General features: G+C 39.9%; 1 protein-coding gene across 42 annotated transcripts in view; it reads right to left on the bottom strand.

Moving 5' to 3' along the window:
* Positions 1–22,270, bottom strand: part of EPB41 (erythrocyte membrane protein band 4.1) — a 188,075-nt gene that overhangs the window by 26,168 nt on the left and 139,637 nt on the right. For 23 of the 42 annotated variants that reach the window (XM_073317288.2, XM_073317254.2, XM_073317261.2 and 20 more), the window contains 5 exons: positions 21,836–21,892; positions 21,678–21,719; positions 20,763–20,825; positions 17,478–17,657; positions 15,704–15,754 (listed from right to left, as the gene is read on the bottom strand). In XM_073317288.2, coding sequence (XP_073173389.1) covers positions 15,704–15,754; positions 17,478–17,657; positions 20,763–20,825; positions 21,678–21,719; positions 21,836–21,892 — 393 coding nt within the window. Of the gene's footprint in view, positions 1–1,563; positions 2,040–3,325; positions 14,366–14,925; positions 15,328–15,703; positions 15,755–17,477; positions 17,658–20,762; positions 20,826–21,677; positions 21,720–21,835; positions 21,893–22,270 lie in introns of those variants that run through there. The other 19 variants (XM_073317259.2, XM_073317272.2, XM_073317283.2 and 16 more) reach the window with 11 other exon arrangements.

Genomic DNA, 22,270 nt, shown 5'->3' with positions numbered 1-22,270 from the left:
GCTTAGCTGTCAAGTTTTCCTACTCTGTATCCTCCCTCATTCAGAGCAGTGATGGCATAGAGCACATTTCCACAGAGAGAACTGTGGAGGGAGTGTCTAAAGTGGTAGTTAAGCCACCAAAACTGCCAGTTACCGAATGTATCTTATAAACTTTTAGGATGATAATATTAACAATACCAACTTAAAACAATCCCCTACAATCAGAACTGAATGAAATTTACAAATTCTAACTAGCTAATCTTTCTAATCAACTTTTTGTTCAGTATGGAATTATCAGTGTCAAACACTTACATTTGTTATTAGGTTATCCCCAAGAGACAAGTGTATGCATAAGCAAACAGAATCGATGTAAATGCCTACAGATGCACAATTAGCCATTAAATAGAAGACATTGATTTTGCAATGAACTACACTCACCAGTAAGAATTCCATAGATCAACTGATGAATGTTCTCAACCTCAACAAAGCTGTCAGAAGGACTCGAGCAAAGAATATTATAAAGCAGTAAATAGATATGTTTAATTTACAACACCTTTTTACACATTATATAGCTTCCCGATTTCCCAAGACAAGGAAAGTGAAGGCTTTACACCTAGGACAGCAAAAGCTAGCTTTTATTTATGGCCATCAGCAGTGAGGTTGCATATTTTGGATTGGTTTTTAGGTCGCCAATTAACTGACAATAATATCCTGATGATTAGCCTGTCTCGTAATTTCAAACAATATTGTACTGAATACAGATCCAAATCCTGCAAGATGCAGTGTCACATCAATTCCCAGTGCATCAAAGGGAATTTCAGTTGCTTAGCAACTTGAAAGATCAGTACCCCAGTAATTTTATTACTAAAGTAATTTGCCAGGTTAAACTATTCCAGGGCACACTTCCCTCTATCTTTACAGAACAACTGTGTTCTGGAAGGCCACAGCCCAGGATGTAGTATTGCTGGTGTGAGAGGTTGCACATTTGCTGTTCTAATACTCCTTCCATGGGGTACCAACTGCCTTTGGAAATGAACACTGCATTCAGAGTCAGTTTAGCAGCTGCAACTGAAAATATACTAGAAACACAGTCAGATATTAAAACTGAGGAGAGTTAATTTTTTGGTGGCTTCATTTCCCTTACTCCATCTCCAGATACCATTAAAGCCTCAGATCTGAAAGCTGCTCCACGTGGGCAGAGCCTGTGCTCATGCAGAGCTCCAGTGAAGTCAATAAGATTCTGTGCAGGTCCCAATCACGCAGAGAAGCAGTGAGGATATGTGAGGATCCTTGTTCAGGGGGTGGTTGGTAAGGGAGCATCAGATCTAGTGGTCAGGGCTTAGGCCAGTGACTGGTAGGGGAGCCTGGGCCCTCCCACTCCACCAGGCTCCCACACAGGGCTCTTTGTGGACTATCAGTGATCTGACACTCAGGCGTGCTTAAAGCTGCCCTGGTAGGACCACTTCCTTTCATCACCCTGCAATTGTCCCAAGGTTGCCATCTGGGTTAAGGTGGTGTGTTCACTATAAGGCACCTTTCAGTGGTTGCGGATAACGTGAGAGCTTCCTTTTTCTCAGGGCCGCAACTGCCTCCTTCCATGGTATGGCCCTCCCTCCTGGGCCAGATCAGTCCTAGGCCTCAGGCTGGGGCAGTCCAAACAAAACGAAGGGAACTCATACAACCAAGAGTTCATAGGAGAGGGAGAGGGTGATGTTTCCATCTCAGGCTGTCTCTGAAGTGGGTCCCTCCCTTCCCTCAGGGACCTTTAAGCAGTTTAGGGAGAGATTCTGCTTCCCCTCTGCTCTTCTCTGCTGAAGCTGCAGGTCTGCTCTCTTTCCTGGTCTGCCACCAAGTGAGCTTTTCTCCTGCCTTTTAACTCCTCCTCCAGTTGGTCCATTTCCTAATGGTATGGTGGGGCAGGACTAGCTGACCCCAGAGTAGTTCCTTAACCCCTTGTTTGTATATCCCATCACAGGATCTTAGATTGCTTACTCACAGTCCAGTTTCACTTTCTGCATGATGATATGAAGCAGCATACAACTCCAAAATGAAACAATGATCTGGATAAAGAGAATAAACTCAGAACTGAAGAGGTGCTATAAAGAAAATGTACTCTAGTTAATTTATAAATGACTCTTCATGTAGGGATAAGCCTTATGTACAATTTCAGTCAACTTCAAAGTAAGCCCATTGCTGAAACAAGGCCAGATAATTTTATTGCATGAGCCTAGGGGCTGGGAGTGCGGGGGGGGGGGGGGGGGGGAGGAATGTTGGTGTGAGTGGGGGAAATCAAAGTTGGTTAGTTAGGGAAGTCAGTGCTCCCCAAACCCTGACAGGTACTAATGGAGGGTTGTTATTTTTTTTTTTTAAATGAGCATAAAATTCTTTGCCTGAAACCACATTTTTCCAGGTACTGTGCAATGAATTCATATGACTGATGACACCACAGAACAACTGTCATGTAAAAGACCCCAAATGTTAAAAAATATTTCAACACCATTAGAATCGCTGACCAGCAAAGTTCCATGCAGCTTTAAGTTAGGAAAGAATGTTTCCCATGCTGGTTGCAGGACAGATGCAACTACTGTAGCTTTTCCAAACTAGTTTGTTTACATTCAATCGTAGTAGCGAGTTCTAAGAAATGTGTTACTTGCACTGAGCAATTGAGATAGTGCCAAATGATTTTTTAAAGCTATTAGGCTTCATGAGCTTTAGTCGCAACAAATTATTATGGCAGTATTATATGGCAGTGAATGGGGCCTATAATGGCAACCTAGTGGGACCATTCACTTTAGTGGTACTAGCGGAGCACTGCACTAGTTAGTGATTAGCTCTAAAATAAAGTAAGCAAAAAAATATGGATTATAGATCCACTTTTTGTATAAGACTGCATGGTACCAGGTTTGGCACAAAGGGCTCACCCAGACAAGAGTGTGTGTTAGTCCAAATAGGTTGTAATGCGGGAATACTTCCTGTTTTGTTAACAGAATAATAGAAAGAGGGTTCAGATTTGCAACAACATTTATTAACAATAAATGTACATATTTACAAAGCAAATAATCTGAGAAAAATAGAAAAGAAAAAAGTATTCCAAAAGAGAGCGTTTTAGTTTAAAAAAAAAAAAAATCTTATTGTAGTCCCCATGCACTGACTGTTAACTACACCATGTACCACTGGTATAAAATTACAGACACTTAGTGGCACAGACACAGAGTTCATCAGGGTGCACATACCTAATACTGGGTACTTGTCAAGGAACATAGCTCAAGAGTCCTAATCTGTCCCACAGCTCCATAACTGAGAAACACTCCTATAAGTGAATGTGTATCTGTCTAGATCTCCTGGGTCTTTTCTAAAAAGTATTTTTCCTACTATCTATTGGAATATGTCTATTGTCTATACTCTGTTTTTATCTGTCACACACACACACACAAATCAATGAGGCTAGTGGTATAATTTATACAGGGAAAAGTTACTAACCCTAACATAAATTAACACACTTTGTATCATTGATAATCATCTTGACAAGCTCAGAAGTGTAGAATGTGAACAGATTCTGATTTCACTCTGGTGAGAATCAGGAATAACTCCAGTGAAGTCACACAAGGGTGTAAGAAAATCAATCTCCCTTTTTCTACTTGCCCTTTGATCATGTCCAAACCCCATTGCTTGCTGTTCCTCACTATACCCTTCACAAACCAAATAGGGAAATAAGGAATAAGAAGTCTGCAGAAGAACTAGTCTAGTGCATAAATAGAGGTTACTTACCTGTAACTGGAAGTTCAATGAGATGTGTTGTTCCTATGTGTATTCCACGTGTGGGTATGCATTTGCACCATGCACCCAAGTCTGGAGATTCTCAGTAAGCAGTGTCCATACACCTGCACAATGGCTCTCCTCATACTCCAGACCAAGGACATAAGAGGTAGTGCCAGCTGATGCCTCTCTAGATCCTCTTCTTATCATGAATCAGATAAGATCCAAAGCAGGGGGAAGAAGAGTGCGTAGTAGAATACAGTTAGGGACCACACATCTCAAAAAACTTCCAGTTACAGGTAAGTAATCTCTATTTCTTCCTTAAGTGCTGGTCCCTATGTGTATTCCACACATGGGTGACTTATAAGCAGCATGCAGACTAGAGGAGAGCATGAGAATGCAGTCCGTAAGGATGCTTGAAGAACTGGAGTGCCTACAGCCGCACGTGCAGAGGAGGCCTGAGATAGCCTGTAACTTTTTGTCAATGTGTGGATGGAGCTCCAAGTAGCCACTCCACATATATCCAGTACTGGTACTTCCTGGAGACATGCTGTGGAGTGGACCCTTACCCCTTCCTGGGGAGGAATACGCACTAATTGGTAGCTCTTGATGACGCAACCAGAAATCCATTTAGAGATTCTCTGAGAAGATACTGCTTGTCCTCATGACCTCTCTCTTATAGTGACGATCTTGGTGATTTTCTGACTGGTTTGGTCCTTTGCAGGTAGCTTGCAAGGACTCATTTGACATCAGGGAATGAAGTCTTCTCGTCAACAGAAGCACTGGGTTTCGGGAAGAAAATCAATAAATGGAAAGACTGATTTAGATGGAATTTAGAAATTACTTTAGGGAGCAATTTAAGAAAAAGGCGAAGGGAAACCTTTCTTCTCATGAAAAATGGTGTATAGTAGGTCAGCCATGAGTGTTCCTCTCTCACTCACCCTCCTCCTGGCCAAACTAAAAGCAATTAAAATTGCAACCTTTATAGAAAGGTGGGACATAGAGCATGTGGCCAAAGGTTCAAATGGTGGCCGGATAAGTATTGACAGGATGAGATTAAGATGCCACTGAGGTGTAGGCTTGGCCACTGGTGGAAAGGTCCTGACTAGGCCCTTTAGGAATCTAATTATTGTTGGGTGAGTAAAAATGGAATGCTCATATACTGGAGAAGGAAGGAAGGCACTGACTGCTGTGAGATGAACCTGCAGCGAGCTAATGGAAAGACCCAAATTCTTCAAAGAGTGGAGATAATCTAAAATGACTGGGATATCTGCAGGTTCTTAGGAAGACTAATTGTGCCATCCCAGGTGAAGAAGTCTCTCCCCATTTAGCTAGGTAGCATTTCCAAGTGGAGTCTTTCCTACTCCATGCTGCTAAAAGATAGCAGCAGGAACAAAGTCGCTGACCTGACCTCATAGTTGGAATGATCGGTTAGGAGCCAGTTGTCCAAGATTACATAGCCATGGCATTTCATTTGGGCTGCCATCAATGAGAATACATGCATGAATAGCTTGGGTGCAGCTGCTAATCCAAAGGGAAAGACTCTGAACTAGTAGTGTTCCTGACCTACCAGGATCTGGACACATTTTCTGTGGGATGGATAAATATCCACATGAAAATAGGCATTCTTCAACTCAACAGCTGTGAATCACATTCCCTCCCATAGAGAGGGGATCATTAACGCTAGTGTAACCAAGCTGAATTTTGACTTTTGAATAAAGATGTTCTGCTGTTGAAAGTCCATTCTCTGTCTTTTTTGGGGACTAAGAACTATGGGGAAATAGAACCCTCTGCCTTGATACTGAGATGACACTCGTTCTATTGCCCGTCATTAGAGAAGAGAATTTGCCTCCTGGCAGAATTCAGAGAGTGGTCCCTGGAGAGGGATCAAGAAGGAGTTTGAGTGGGGAAGGGGGAAAGAAAAATTTGATAGAGTAACCATGGTGGATGATTTCTAGAACCCACTTGTCTGTCATAACAGAGTCCTAATTGTGTGCGAAAAGTGTGAGACAGCCCCCAAAGATAGGGGTAGGGATATAAGTGGTTGGCATCAATAAAGGCAGGCGGTTCTTGACAGACATCAAAAGTAGCCCTTAGCAGGAGGGTGGACATTATGGTAGCAAAGGGGATGAAAATTAAGGTCTCTGAACTTAATTGCTTGTGTGGAGATTCAGCCAGATCCTGATGGTAGAATGACTGTGGAGGTAACAGTACCAGAGGCAGGTGTATAGAACAAGACTAATCTCTTTAGGGCCAAGGTGTAAGTTCCCAGGAATCAGAGAGTCAATCTGTCTTTCAACACATGCAGGGACTCAAAAGTTCTCTCACTGAATACATCTGACTTGTCAAATGGTAAGTTCTCTATGGTATTTTGCACCTCCCTCGGGAACCCCAAAGAGTGAAGCCAAGACTCACATCTCATAATTACACCAGTGGCTTGCCCTCTAGATGCCACATCTGCTGTGGCTTGCAGGGATGTTTTTGCCGCTAGCCTGCCTTCCTCAATTAAGGTTTGAAACTGGGCTCTGTCCTCTAGGGGAAAGGTTGTCCTTAAAATCTGCCAGTCTGAAGTAATTAAAATTGTATTTCACTAACAAAGCCTTACAGTTAGCGATATGGAACTACAGGTTCATAGATGAGAATATGTTTCTTCCCAAAAGGGCCAACCTCTTGTCAGCCAGGGTGGCATTATGGTGTTGTAACCTTCTCTTTCTGTGGCTGCCTGCACGAAGTTGGGCTCTGGGTGCATGAAAAGAAATTCAGCGCCTTTGTCTGGGACAAAATGGTGCCTCGTCTCTTAAGTGTAGGGGTGCAGGAGGCTGGGGTATGCCAGATGACCCTGGCTAGTTCCATGATAGCCTCATTTACTAGGAGAGCCACTTTGCTGAGACCTGTAGGTTGCAGGATATCAAGAAGCTGATGGCTGGGTAACTTGGTCCTCTTCCAGTGGGATCTGGAGGTCATTCATCTGCAGGAGCTCCTGATACTGCCTATGGTCATCTGGCAGAGATGGTGAAGATGGAGCATTTGCTTCATCCAGTGAAGAGGATGAGATCCTTGTCGATACCATCAGTATCTGTGGATTTGGGTCACTTCCCCCTTGTACTGCAATGGATCCAATAGATGCTGTGTGGAAGTAGTGTGGTAGGGCTTGTGGACAGAACCGGGATGTCTGCCATATGGGTCCCATGGAACCCAGTTGAGGAGGACCCCCTGCATCAGGTACCAGCGGTCCCTGGAAGAGTCATATCTGCATCTCATCATTTCCCTGTCAAGATTAATCTATGAGGGGTTAATGGGCTGACCAGAACATCTGATTTGTCCAAGTAGGTGACTTGCTCTTGCTCCACCAGTGGGACCGTTGGTACTAGAGGGTGAACACTTCTGCCGGAGGGTTCCTATACTGTCAAAGTAGTTTCTTCCTCTGCTGTGGGAATGTCTCTCCAGAGAGCCAGGCTTAAAAGGAGTGGGGACTGAGGATAAAGGAGGAAGATATGCTCCAGTGAGGTATAGGTGTCTCTACATGTCCCGGAGTTCTGGGTTGTCCAGTAGCTGTGACTGACAGTTCCAGTATGTCCCAAGATGTTGAAAGTGAAAGGACTTTAGAATGGTGGGCTGGTACTACTGAAGAGTCAGGTGCAGCACGCTTATATGGAGCCAGTGGACAGTGGTCTGTATGTTTAGCAGTCGGAACCAGTGATGGTACTGACAGATCCTCTTTCATGCTTTACCTTCCTGCCTGGGAGTCTTAAGCAGTCCTGAGCCCTTAGGATCCACACATGAAGGCTGGAAAGAGTCGCGGGGTGGGGGGGGTCTCTTCTTTCAGGAGCAGATCTGGATGGGGATCTGTCCTTGTAACTAAGAGTGCCTTTTCTTTGTGCAAAAAGAAAAGGCGTACTAGTGGCACCTTAGAAACTAACCAATTTATTTGAGCATAAGCTTTTGCGAACTACAGCTCATCAAAGCCCTGGAGAAGGATTCTTTGGGCTTAGGAGTTCTAGGGTCCAGTCGTGAGCTTGTGCTCAGAGGGGTGCTGCTTGTTGGTTGACACTGATGCATTGGGATGGGGAGGAGAATGTCTCTCTGGCCTGGATCAGCGTGAGGTCTCATGGCCCTCTCCATAACATGTTTCCTCAACTGACGCTCACATGCTTCATGTGTTTGTGGGGGAAACAAACAGCAAATGCTGCTCTTTGCTTAGATATACATCTAACCCAGACGGTAGAGACAACATTGATGCCCATGATTCACAGATGAGCAAGAACAAGAGATGCACAGTACCAGTGCATGAGGAGAGACTCCAAGAAATGGAAGAAACTAAGCTAAACTATACAATATTAAAGCTTTAACCATGCTAAATATTAAAACTATTAACAGGCTGATAAGAAAAACTGGAGAAATCTGTGGATACAGGATTCTGACTCAGGCCATGCGGCAGTAAAAAGGAACTACAGAGCCTCAGCCCGGCGCACAAGGAGAGCAACTGTGCATGTCCGACAGACTAAGAATCTCCAGACTTGGTAGCATGCTGCACACGCATACCCATGTGTGGAATACACACAGGAACCAGCACCAGAAGATCTACTTCTGTATTCCAAGAGAACATCCAACTTATAATACTCAAATTATCCTGCTATATTTTTGACATTAGTACTGGTCACGAGATCAGTTTAAGATCTCACAGCACTTGCTGGTACCATTAAATCTTTGTGCACCACAGTACAAAGGAGTGATGCTGCCTCATGAGACTGATAGCCTGTGGCACCAAATACAATGATAGAAGGTACACTGAAGCACTATATGACATACAACTTGAACAGCCTATTTTAAAAATGAAAAGTGTACTAGGTAAGGATGTTACTGGTCCTCTGCTAACAGACCTCATCTGAGTGTCTCCAATTAAAATGTAAATAATACAGGTTTTTTAAAAAAAATTATATCCAGTACCACTTATCTATTTTAATATATTTTATCTTCATCATTTAATCTGAATTTCAATAAGTCCTGAGTTGAGGAAAAAAAATCTCTGTGCAAGTTTCAGAATGCTAGCATCATAGTTAGTAAAAAGTCCCCAATGATGCCTGGGCCTGAAACAGACAGCCACCGGGGAACTCAAACCCACCTCCCTGCTTCAAAGTGCTGATAACTTTTAAAAGAAAATGTGGGTAAGACCAAGAGACTCTTTTGCAATTCATACCATAAGGGAGTTTGGCAATGCTAACATAATAAAAATAAATTAAGATTCACAGAATTTAAAATGACTTCTATTTAAGTGCATGGATTATATATACAATCAACTAATTTATTCTGGAGTTTTGAACTTCACAACCCAAAGACCAAAGCCTTGAAGAGAAGTCTCTTATTTCTGCCTCTAACTGGAGCGTGCACCCCCAATTTTACATAACCACACAGAGCACACACAAGTCTTAGTTAAACAAAATCTTGGTGTGATAGTCAAAGATATTAGAATGAAAAACACTGGAAAATAACTAAGACTAATTCATATTAATACTGTTAGTAGCCTCTATCCATTTAGGTATTTATAAAGCACCTAGTGACCGGTATCTAGGTGCTGCTGAAACATCCTGAGTTGTAACAGGTCATCAAGGATTACGTGTAAGACTGCAGCCTTCTTCACATAAACCTAGGCAAGGTTACAGTTTATGCATCCTGCTGACATGTTTACTTGAGCAGCAAATATTCACAACCTTTTCAAATATTCACCATCAGTGCAACAGACCTCAATTACACTATTGGCCAAATACAAAGAATGACAACAAGATCAGCACTGGCACGAATTAATGTATGACACTGGCATGGTAACAACTGGCCAGTAGGCTACATGGTTTGTGGGCACTCCACTCCATCTTGTCCTCTGAAGTGGGGATAGAGCAAGATAATTTTTTTCCGTATTTCACGAAAGCTCTGCGACATCTACCTTTAAACTAAGGTACAGTGTGAAACACCTTATTCTGCACCTAATCAGCCTGACATCAGAAATTACCTATCTAGTTGTAAGGTAACAACTCCTCTTGTAGCACCTTTTAAGAACATCTCAGTTCCAGAAACAGTAAATCATATCTCTGCTAGCAATCGACATATTTTTTCCTTTTATCTCCTTGCAAGCTATTTAAAACTGACATTTTGTACTACATTAAGCGTACAGAACTCTTTATATTGTGACAAAATACCTTGTTCGCCTCAGTAGGCTCAGTCCTTTTTAGCCTTGACGACTCAGGTTTGGGGCAAGGCGAATCCTTATAGGCTTCACAGGGTCCTGCTACTCCTCTCCTCAGTCAGTCCCTTGTGCTTGTTTTCCTTCCCTTCTGGGGAGCGAGTGCAGCCTCTCTACTTGGAAGGTTTGGTGCCTTGCTGCAAACAGCCTACTGGCAGCTTCCCTACTCCTCTCACTCCTCCCACTCCTACCACCCAGAGGAGGGTTTAAAAATGTCCCAGGTAGTTGGAGTCAGCTGAACCTAATTGGTTCCCTAGCAACCCCTTTTCCTTATTGCCCTGTGGTTCTCTCTCCTCAGAGGATAGGGAGGGGCCTTTTAATCCCTGGGGACTAATTACTACCCCCCTTTTGTAGCTGTTTGTCCTGGGTTTACCACAATATATACACAAATGTGTATTATTCATAAAATGTTTTTATTTCAATGTTGCATCTTAAGTTGACCTTAAGGAAAGCACAGAAAGACAATAAGCATAGCAAAGTGTATATGATTTATTATGTATCACAGAAATACAGGGCTGAAAGGGACCTTGAGATACTGAACAGATATGCAAGTGGGATTTTACTGTCCTTACCATAAAAGGTGGTTTTGTGGTAATACTGTACTTAAATATGCCCTGTAAGCAAACAAAGAGGTGGGAGTCTCTCCAGGATAGGTGAAGATGTAGCACAGAAGACCTACTTATACACATTTTCAAGAGATCCATTGCAATTTTGACTGGACAAAATTTCAGTCTCTGACACTATAATTACTCTCCATCTAGAATTCCAAGAAGCATAAGACTCTCCAGTCTAAGAGGAGGGAAGAAAAGGGTAAGACCTCATAGATAGTGAAGGCAAAATTTTAAGTCTCTTCCTTGATGTTCCTTCACTCAAAAAGCAGATCAGAAAGATGGTGGCTTACAGGAAGTGAACGTAAAGGCCAACTCTAGGATACTAGGTTAAGGCTCCATGAATTTTTAAATGTGGACAAGACCACATCCTAAGGATGCTTGAAAGTAATGCAGTATTTACCAGGTATTTCTGTGAGAAACAGACTTGTTTGAAAGGTATAGATCTAATCTAATCTAAGACATGCACCTTCACAATGTGTTTGGATGATAAGCTGACCTCTACATTGCTAAAAAGATATTAATAGCTTGTTCAATTTCTTCAGGTCCTCTTCAGAGATAGTAATTAAGTGCTGAGAAACATTATGTGGGGCTCTCTCAGAATCTGTATGCAGTTCAAAGATCTTTTACTGATAGAAACCAGTCTCATTTCAAAGTTAACTTGATAAAGAGATTATTTTATTTAGGAAGTTCAGAGACAACCTGAATAGAACAAAAGGATGTAAACTCTTCTTGTCCTAGAGCGATAGATCTCTTGAACACTACGTTCAAACCTCTTTCTAGGTAAGATCCCAAAGAATGCACCTTCCTAGTTCCTTTTGACAAGGCAGATATGGCTGTAGAAATCATGGCCTTGTGATGATTGATATTTATTGTAGTTGTTATTTCAGGGTATTCTCTCTCTCTTTTTTTTTTTTTTTTTTTAAACAGGAGTTTCTAAAGTAGTCTTGTGAGAAGTTGATTTGTCTCAAGTCTAGCTATCTTAAATAGCACCATATTAATCTCAGGCCTCTGGCTCTTTAAATATAGTGGTAAGTATTCTTTTCTAGTTATAGTGGTTTGGGGGTACAAGAATAGTTGTGCCTTTACTCCCAGGCATTAACTACTCCTCACTTCTGAGATGATGTGCTGTGGAAAGCAAACTTTTTTTTAAGTAGTCTGGGGTCTCAGTTTTAACATCTTGTCCTTTCCAATTCCTCCACAACAATTCTGGTAAGAACTCATATACCGGAAGCGTTCAACACCCTGCTCCCAATTCAGGGTCTCCTTTTAGCTTTTGACCCACTGATCCAAATTCCAGCTTCCCCACTGCTCTTTCCTCCCACTTCCTCAGGGGAATCCTCCTAAATTTCACAACGAGACCTACTATTGGGGTTCTCCATTCATTTGCCTACTGAGCCTTATTCTTTAGATCCATCCAGTGCATGATTCTTTTGAAGTGGCATTTCCCCTTAGTCTGTGGATGCATATCAATGTTATCTTTAATGCTTAATTTAGTTTTAATGTTTTTAAATAGTTACAAAGGAAAAACTGTCTATTATTGTTTCAGTATATACTGTTTGGCATCAATACAATGTTCAAATTTATTTTTAATAGGAAGTTTATGATTATGGTACTAAAAGGGTATGATGCTTTTCAATTAAACTAGTATTAACACAAAGCAAAATCCTGAGGGCACAAATGGGAGCGCTAATCTGAACTCATAAGTATTCAAGCAGTACTGGCCAAAATCATGAACATTCTCATGAGATTAAAAACAAAACTAATGTTTCACTCACTAACTAGATTCTTCCTAGCTAAAGTTCTGAGACACTGTTCAGAGAGCCTCAATATAAGCACTTATGAGCGTAAATAGAGATGCAGATGGGATATTTGAAGGTTCACTATTATCCTCCTACTGGAGAACATGTGCACAATTCCATGCACTCTCATAATAGATTTGTCTCCTTTCTTTTCCCAGTACATACGCACATGTGCACACCCACCCACACGTATACTTACACATGAATTTTCTAAAATAACATTGTGTACATAGATCTATAAAGAAAAATATAGACACAGATTTTAGTCCCTTTCATCCAAGTGTCTTCCATTCTTTTATAGCTCCTTAGTGTGAATACTGATGGCAGATCTCAGCAATATTATTTCTACACCCATAAGCTAGAGAAAGCAATAGAATGCAAATTACAATGGGAAACGAGTGGGTTGGCTCATCTCTGTCCCCTGACTAATATACACTGAGAAGCAACTGCCCATCTTACCTCTACTTTCTGAACCAGATCTGCTCAGTCCAGCTGAGCATCAAATCTTGGCTCTCATACAACCGGATCATTAACAATACAGTCAAGTTTAAACTTAATTATAGATCATTTAAACTTAATTATAGATCATTTAAACTTAATTATAGATCATTTAAACCAAATAATCCAGATATATACAAAAGTGCTACAAAAAATAAGCAGCATGCAAAGGTTTTGTTAAAGAAGTCAAAATAATAATTGTTTTAACACTACAATTATGATCTGGACATACTGCTCTTTTACATGTTTTGATAAACTTAACAACAATACTATTAGTCAACATGCAGACACAGGATGTGTACTTAACAGCATGTTACTTCCATTTATATGGCCATAAGTACACACACTTCAGTGAGTTCAACACAAATTGAAAGAACATATATCTACAGTGCACCAATGGAGTCAAATTCAGGAAACAGATTAATTTAACCTTACAATAAATAAGTACTGCTTTTAATGAGGGTTTTTCCCCCAAAACAAAAGTTAGACAGTATTTTCATTTAGAGGAGAGTTCACCTATGAAAGATAAGCAGGGATGCTCGTACAAAGACAGTAGTAAGACCTGAAAAGGATTTTCTATAAAGGGGACAGTTGAAGTAGTCTGTCCCTATGTACATATATGAATTATCCTTAAGACAGCGACTGACACCAAGCCTTTTTTAAATTAAAGAAAAAAGCTATTTGTATGCTAATACTGTTTTCTTAGAAAAGGAGTGGTTATGGATCAGACTCTGTACACTGTTGTGAATGATCTTAAGTCTTTTGAATAAATATTTGAGACTGAATTTTCCCCACCATAAATGCTATAAATGTACGCAAGTGCTGGGTTTAAGAATAAGAGTAATCTTCAATCAAGTCTTTTCATAAACTGCTGTGCAAGAAGTCTTTGAAGTGTACAGAAGCAAAATAGCCACCATCAGCATGTCCACTTCAGTGCTAAAGACTTTCACACAGGTACTCAATGGGTAACATGCTTTTTAAAATTTAGTCTATGGATCACCAAGGCTCAAATTTCAGTGCATTACTGCAGGTCTGGCAACCCATTGCCACTCCTTTAGAATCCCAAATCATACACTGTACCAAGCAAAATATTATGATCAAAAACATAGTTGCAGAGCGCTCATAGGACAATGAACTACGGAGATCAGAAGGCAACACATAGAAGACACAGTAGAAGATGCAGTCAACAATTCAAGAGCTGTGGTCATGGAGGTTTCAATTAGGCACCCTGTTTCCAATCACAGAAAGAGCAACCACCACACAGTTAGTGCAAGGATCACAAAAAGGGACACCATAAAGGGAATGTGAGGAGAAGGAAAAGTACTAGAATATAGGTGGCACTTTTTGAGTGATTTCTGCTCCTCAGGAATTGGAATAGAAACCTTTGGAAGAATGTCTTCTTTTGCTTGCTGGGGCAATGATGTCTCAGAAGGCATCTGCTTTTTTATTTTGTCTTCATCCTGTACTAACAGAGGACGTTCCTGTGTCTGCTTTCGTGGTAGAAGATCAAGAAAGACAGAGAGATGAACAAAAATGATAGATGGGAAGTGCTCAAAATGGTACTTAGGGATGTACAAAGTGTTAGGACAGGTCTTCCAGAGGCTCTGATCAATATTTTATTACTAAATTGGCAAACTGCTGTGAATGACAAATTCTGTGGAGGCTCAAATCAGGATAGAAGCACTTCAGTAATATCCTCTAGCTTAACTTCTGAATATGATCATCTCCATAAAATCCACTAATCTTAGGGCCATGTTCACGTGTGGTCGCAATTTCCCTTTGAGAGAAGAATAATTTAAAATCTAGTACTTAAGTGTTCCACAATTGAAATGGTTGAGAAAAGTTAATTTTGTTGTATTACAAATAGAAATGGTAGTATAAAAAATGCAGTCTTTTATAACTTCCTGTACTATACTGGCCTTAAAAGTGACAGTTCATAAGGCTTGACATCTAGATTTTAATGCAGATGATAAAATCTTGTTTTGAAAGTTTTGAAAATTTTGCAAATGAAGATAGTATCAAAATTTCCACTTTTTTCAAAATGATATTGTAGTTATGAATGTAAAATATTCAATCCCTTAGAAATCAGGAGTATGGAATATGAATGTTTTTAGTAGTAACATTCCAAACTCCCTGGATTTTGTTTTACATTTTAGTGCATCTGAGTCTTCAGAATCTAAAGGATGTGAAATTATAATGAACACAGTATCATACAAATGCTTTAGAACTTGTGAAAAATGTTTGGGAAAATTTATTGCAGTTTATTCAAGAAATGCTTTCCATCCTTTCAGTTGGCCAAGCATAGTCAAACCCGGTACATCTATGAAAGAAAAAATTTGGCCCTAAGCTCTCTCAATTGATCCAACCTCCTTTGATCAGTCTTGTATTTTGGGACTGGTTCTTTGCACACCCTTAAGTGATGAGTATCAGGGAGAAAGTAGCTGGGGGACTGGGCAGCAAAAGAAATAAAATAAAATGCAAGAGTAACATGATTATTAAAACAAAAAACAAAACGGAAAAGAAAGGAAGGGAAGACAACATAAAAAGAACAGGGTACTGTTAAACTTTCATAATAGTTTTTCTTTCCGAATACACGGTTACATCTTCATGCAGCTTTTCAACCAGCCATGCGCCGAAATAAGCAAATTGAAAGCTGCAAAAGCTGCAGCAGTGCAAATCCTTTAAGGTGTTAGGTCAGTAGGTTGTGAGTTAATGTTGCCAAAAAAAAAAAAATGTTACTCAGCAGCTGCTGTTGAGTTTTTGCTTAGTGCCATTACAATAGCAAATTTCTGGTTCAGAAGCACATGTCATAACAGCAGCTTTACCTCTGGCCCACCAACCCTTCTTTCAGAGGATAGGACAGTGGCTTTCTTGACCTGGACATACACAAAGTGTGTAAAGTTCAGTTGTCTGGTAATGTAAGATACAGGAATAGTAGAAAGATAACCCCATATAGAATGCCAGGATTTTTGCAACAATAGCATAATGGTACATCAGCAAAAAGAATTATATTACATTCAAATTTATCTTCCTTATACATTTGATAATGACGTGAAGGCAAACTAAAATACTATCCATGTGCCTTCCTGCAGGTGTCTCATGTTATGATCATAAATCACCTTCACTGAAATGCCATTTTCAGAAGGATCATGTCACAGGTGGTGGAACTTCCAGAGACAGGTAACAGTGAAGTGATGCACATAGGGCTGGCACCACCCTTAGTACAGTGTTAAAGAATTGCTAGCAAACCACTGTAGTTGCAGGTTGGTAAGCACACACTATTCCCGTCTTGTGAAATACTCTTACGGGTGGAGACCCCTACACCATCTCTACTGGAAAGCATCCTGCAGAAAGGCTTCTTAAAATAAAGTTCAGTAATCAAACTCTAAAGTGGCTTCATGTGTTTAATAAATTAATTGGCAACTTCCTCCTCCTCCTCCCAGATTATTCCATGTTAAAATTTCCACACTTGCATGGTTTAAAAGTCAAGCAAAGAAAAACAGTCTCCGCAGCAGTTGGAGGCGAGGTGAGAGGGGCGGAGAGGTGAAATCCTGGGCCTACTGAAAGCAGTGAAAGTTTTGGCATTGATTTCAATGGAGCTAGGATTTCACTCCCTCCCTTTAAGACAAATAACTATCATTGCTCAAGAAATTGTAATTAGTTTGATCTAGGAGCTTTAATTATGAGTTAAGTAACAGCAGTAGTAATATGACAGGGCCCATCCCAGTAAGATACTGACTACCGGTAAGGAAGAGACCAGACAGCAGACTGACTGATCTCTTGGCTTCTCCAGCTTACTTGTATTGAAAAGTAGTAACATTCTTATATTATGCAACTAAACAAGAGGCTTATGAATGTGCATAACTGCTACAAATATGGATAACACTTCCCTAAAAAGCAATTATGTTTCTACCAAGCCAGGGCCCAACCCCTTGTATACCCCAGTGCCTGTGAGGAGGCCCACTGATGTTAGTAAGACATCTCACTGGAATATGAGTACACACGGGCAGATCCTGACGCAAGATCAGGGCCAAGTTACATACAAAATTCTCTTAACAAGGTTCCTCTCTGGCTTATCAAGCCTTGTAACTTTTGGTTCTTAGAGGCACCATCCAAAATACATAATTTTTTTTCCTCCATGGCTTGTGATAATATCCTTGAAGCTAAAATTTAAAATTACAATCCACATCAATTTTGACATTTTCTATTTTGGAAGGTAAGATTTACCCCCACCTGTATTTTGAATAAATCAGATCCCAACATAACTATTTAAGTCTGTGCTCTTGTAATGCTGAAACTGATAGCAAGAAAACAAAGTTCTAGTTGCAGCAATGTTGCTACAAAGCCAGATAGGAAGCTCCAATATTGTTTTATACTGTATCACAAAAGAATTGTGATTTAAGCTTAAAAAAAGAAAAGAATACCCTCAGCAACAATGCTGTTCTTAAAACCCACCAAAAAAGACATCTGAAATGTCCCCAACCAGAAATATAAGATAAGCCAAGTTTAGTCCTCAACTATTTAAAGATGTTCATTTAACGTCAGTATTTAGTTGCTACAATATAAAATCAGTTAATACCACATTTCATAAGTACTCACTCCTTCCACTCCGGTGGGGACCTGCCCATTGACGTTAAATGTTCTGAAGGGGGAGTGAGTAGACAGGCGCTTATCCCATTCACTAGGCCGGGACTCGGGGACGGACTCCATAAAGTTCTTCTTCAGCTCACTGATGTTAGCATGATGTTTCTTTATTTCTTCTTGAGTTTTATCTAGTTCCTATGATTTTAAAAAAAACATCAAATGAAGATGCACATAAAGAGAGGCCATCTAAAATTGCCTGTGCTGCCAGATAGCAAGCTGCACTCAAAGTTGTTCCCAATTTCCATTAGCTGCACTCACTCTGTAAACATACAAGGGAATATTCTCCTCCCCTTTATTCTATCCTCAGAGTGAGGTACACATTTTAATTATGTGGAAGATGTCTGCCCCTCTAGCAGTGAGACCTGACATTAGTCATCTTTTACTTCAGCAAAAGAGATTATAGTCTAAACACTTGAATTTTCACCTAAAGAGGATTTAAAATATCAAGATACAGAACTAAAAGAACCCTGACCATTTGATTTCATACTCTTCACTGCATGTTTTCCTTCTTTTGTTGTTCTTCCATTAACCCTGAATATCTAAGGGAAGCTCACAGATGCTGTTAACATATTTAAGAGTTTGTTTCTAGTTTCCACTTCTTCCCCTCCCAGATGAAGTTATCTTTTAAAAAGCAACCTCATAACCTTCTTTGCCCACACCTCATTCCTTCCAGGAACTATACAGGTGGTTTCACACTAGTTAACAAAATGTGAGATGAGAAAATGACTCCTAAAACTAACTGAGCATCTACTTTATGTCAGAGTAACCAGTGCACCCAAGCTAAAATGATAAGGATATGGAAAAATGCTAACTCTTTATTCTGTGATGCCAGGTTACAGCATAAATGCACAGACTTCAACACAAGTCCATTATTCAACTAACTCATTCAAAAACAGCCTCGCCTTGCAAGTAAAAACAGAGTTTGTTTAAAACAAAGCCTTTTGACTAAAACAGGCTTAAGCTAAACAAAGACATTTCAAGACAGCGCAAAAACCAAGCAAAACAGAGTCATTGGCAAATCTGATTTTGCAAATTCTATTCTCTATACATTCAATTGTTTTTCAACCTATTAAGTCACTTTCTTATGCAAGACTAGATTGCTTGCATTTGCTTTAAATTAATACCGTCACAAGAGGCTACTCTGTTGTCTGGTCACCCAGTCCCGTGACTCTGCACGCTTACCAAAGACAGACTGCCTTCAGCTAGCAGGGATAAAAGTGTGCTTAATTAATATAGCTTTCTCTTTTGGCGTATCCATGGGGAACCAATAGTTTTATCTTTTGTCCCACATGAAAACATGAGATCAGTGTCTGCTAGTTAGAAAAAGCATGAACCAGACTGTTGAAGACTCCATGGTAAGCTCAGAAGCTGGAATCAGCAACACCATGCAGAGGAGCCCTGCCATGGATTCTGGATTGAAAGAACACAAAGATCACTCCTCTTGTTTAGCCTGCACCGGTAAGAAGCACTTTGTTCACATTTGGACTTCCCCTGCCAGAACAGTATTAACGTGGAAACTAAAGTTAGCAAGATGTATCCCACAGAAGTTTGAATTGCTCTTGTACGCCTCTTTTAATGAGCAAAGCACTCAAATAATTACACATTTTTCCTATTCCCCTTTTTTATAAATTTATGAAGCACAGAAGTTCAAGATCTGAAGCAGTAACAGTTTTCAATAAAAACAGTTCAAGAACATTTTCCTGCACTCAGCCAGTCTGCTGGATTTAATCTGATCTACCAAATACACAGAATAAGAAGGAAGAAACAATAGGCATCACAACCTTTTTAGTTGCCCATTTCTAGCTGAGGGTCTGTGAACACCTCTAACAAAAGTGTTTCGGGTGGCAGGGGAAGACAGTAAGAGGTTGAGGAGGCTGGGGCACAATGAAGCACACTGGAGCATACAATACATGTGCCAGAGCCAAGTTCCACACTAGCAGGAAAAAGCCATTTAAGAAATACAAATTTTCATTGAGAACAGATAAACAATTAGCTTATGCATGGCCTAAACAAATGGTGGGTGAAATCCTCATTGCACTCTGACTGTAGATGACTCCTGTTGACCATTTTACTGATGTCCAAAAGCTTAAAATTGTAGCAGTCAGAAACCAAAAGCCAAAAAGCTTTAAATTAAGATTTAAAAAAAAGGCAGTTAGTACATTTCATTTTCAAAAACAACTGCTGAGAAAACCCCTATCAGCTGCTGAAGCTGTAATCGTTAATAGAAACACAACACACAGAAAGAGTCAGTACCAGAAGCCACAAAGTGTCTTCCGTAACAATGTATAAATATATGATTGGAACGTTCCAGTCTTCGAGATCTTGTTTGCATGGGAGCCATCTAAATTTTAAGTTTCAGTGCATAAAGCAGACTATCCAAGATCTACACCTGTGCATGAAATTACAGAATACACCCTAGCACCTTCAGAATACATGGCAACTGTCAGATGAGCAGTAGCATACTGAAGTGCATTCAAGGACACACTTTGCTAGGGATAGTAATTACATCAGACACTAGGGGACTTGCTACTGGGTTGTTCCAATGGAGGAGAACTCTATGTTTCCTAGAATACATTAGAGCAGGAAAGTGGTTAGAGAAAAATTACAGCAACTATGATGGTAAATTCTATTGGCAGTTCTCTGGAAAGTAAAAAAGGCCTCATCTAACATTACTGTGAGCAAGCAATAGTGTCATGAGCCCTCCTGAAGAATGCTGAACAAGATTGCTGTGTAGTTTATACAGCTTGCGGCTTTACTGTCAGTCTCGTTTTTATGTTCTCAATTGTGATTCATCCTTGATTCCATTCTCCTTGGCGGAGGGAGAGGGAGAGGGAGAGGGAGAGAGAGAGAGAGAGAGAGAGAGACTCTCTATATATATATCCTTGCATCCTGTGTGATTCATGTTATTCTGAGTACCAGTGCAGAGATTTCCTATTTGTGAACTGAAGGAAAAAAAACATGCTATAAAGTCACTAGGATGCTAGAAACAGATTTATCACAGGACTATCCCAATCATATATTTTTCTGGTAAGTATGAAAGAATGAAAACCAAAAAAGGTAGGAGAAATGACAGCACATCATCATGTTTATTGCTGACATGCATAAGCGTATTTTTAAAAGTCTTCATGCAACAGCATGCAAAAACAAATTCAGCAGCAGAGGAGGAAGAAAAAGAGTTCAGCAAAGAATGCAGAAGGTCCAGGCAAACGCAACTGAAATAAGCGTCAAGTTCATACAAACCTCCAACATTAAATTGCTATGCCTGATATAAATGTTTTCACCATCTAGTTTCTTTGATCTTTTCTGTGAAAATGAAAGAAAGGGGGAACAAAAAAAAGAAAAGCACAAAAAATTAAAGTGTTGTTCTTGCGGGAATCGCAAATTGGCAAATAAAAAAATGTTAAATAAATGTTTGGAGCGCAGCATTGTGCCAATATGGGATGGGCCATAAAACCACAAGAACATGTGTAGGAACAGTCACCACCAAGAAATGGAGGACCTTGCTCATGAACAATTGAATAATGTAATGAGTTTAATTTAAAGAGACAGTTCCCAGAGTTTCATTGGCTTATTTGCATTGCTACAACAAAGGCATCCTGTTCTCAGCAAATAAGTATTCAACATTTTCTATGGAGGACTTGCAAAGATTAAGACATTTTCAACTTCCTGATAATGAAGTGTGTATGGTGCTGCATTAAATGGTATTGTACGTGTAGTTTTTCCAATGCTTCCAAGCCTTTAAAACGAATTTTAATAAAATGTGTACTACAATTAATATACTTGAAATACCTTCAGTGTTTTACATATTTTCCCTGTCAAGTACCCCATAAAACCATAAGTGCTTAAGTTTTTGCATCTCCTGGAACGTTCAATGTACAATTTTCTTATGCTTGTTACTAGCTTTATTTCTGTACAGAACTGTGAAACACAATTCATATTTGAAACAGAGTATGTTTCTCACTAAGAAGTTCTTTAACAGAGATTTATTTAACAATCTCAGATTGACAAAAAGCTGAACTGTTTTGAAAACGAACATATACTTGCAGATTAAAAAATCAAAGCACATGAAGAAATTGGAGCACTGTCTTTTTAAATATGTTAAGTATGCATGAGTGACATGGGAATTTTGCTCGGTGAAGGTGTAAAGTGGCTAACCTTCCTCACTCTTGTCGGACCTTCCTCTTTTTCTGCAGGCTGCTGTTTCGCAGTGATAAAAAACAAAAAATGTTTGTTTATTTAGTTATGTTGAACCTTCATTTTACAATCTTTTTAAAAAAATGTGAAAAACCTAACTGATAATTATCAGCACAAACCTGGGGCTGGTCACCATTTGTGGTAGGCAATGTGACCTCCATGTGTGTTTTCCCCACCTACATTTAAGAAATAAAGTGGTAAAAACATTTCTTGTTAGTAGATTTTTGGAAACCACTTAGTTTCAAAACACAGCTGAAATATGAGGTTGGTTTTGAAGCATGGCAGCATGCGGGAGGAGTCCGCATGCGGGAGTCAGCGTGCAGTCTTTTGAAGAGGATTAACAAAACTAACAGTGGCAATGTCAGTTCAACATCACATTTCTAAACCTGAAAGTAAAACTGACATCAGTGTTTTAAAAGACCCCACAGAGCATTTATTTAATAGTTCTACCAAAGATAGGCTTTTTTGTTTTAAGGATATTTGTAAGCCAATGTTTCCAAAGCTTATCTACAATTTGATACCCAATGAGATCACTGTCAAAAGCGACATGTTCA

This window comes from Lepidochelys kempii, chromosome 19, assembly GCF_965140285.1.
Source record: "Lepidochelys kempii isolate rLepKem1 chromosome 19, rLepKem1.hap1, whole genome shotgun sequence".
Taxonomy (NCBI): Eukaryota; Metazoa; Chordata; order Testudines; family Cheloniidae; genus Lepidochelys; species Lepidochelys kempii.
The sequence above is the reverse complement of the archived record's forward strand: the minus strand, read 5'-3'. Positions and strand labels throughout refer to the sequence as shown.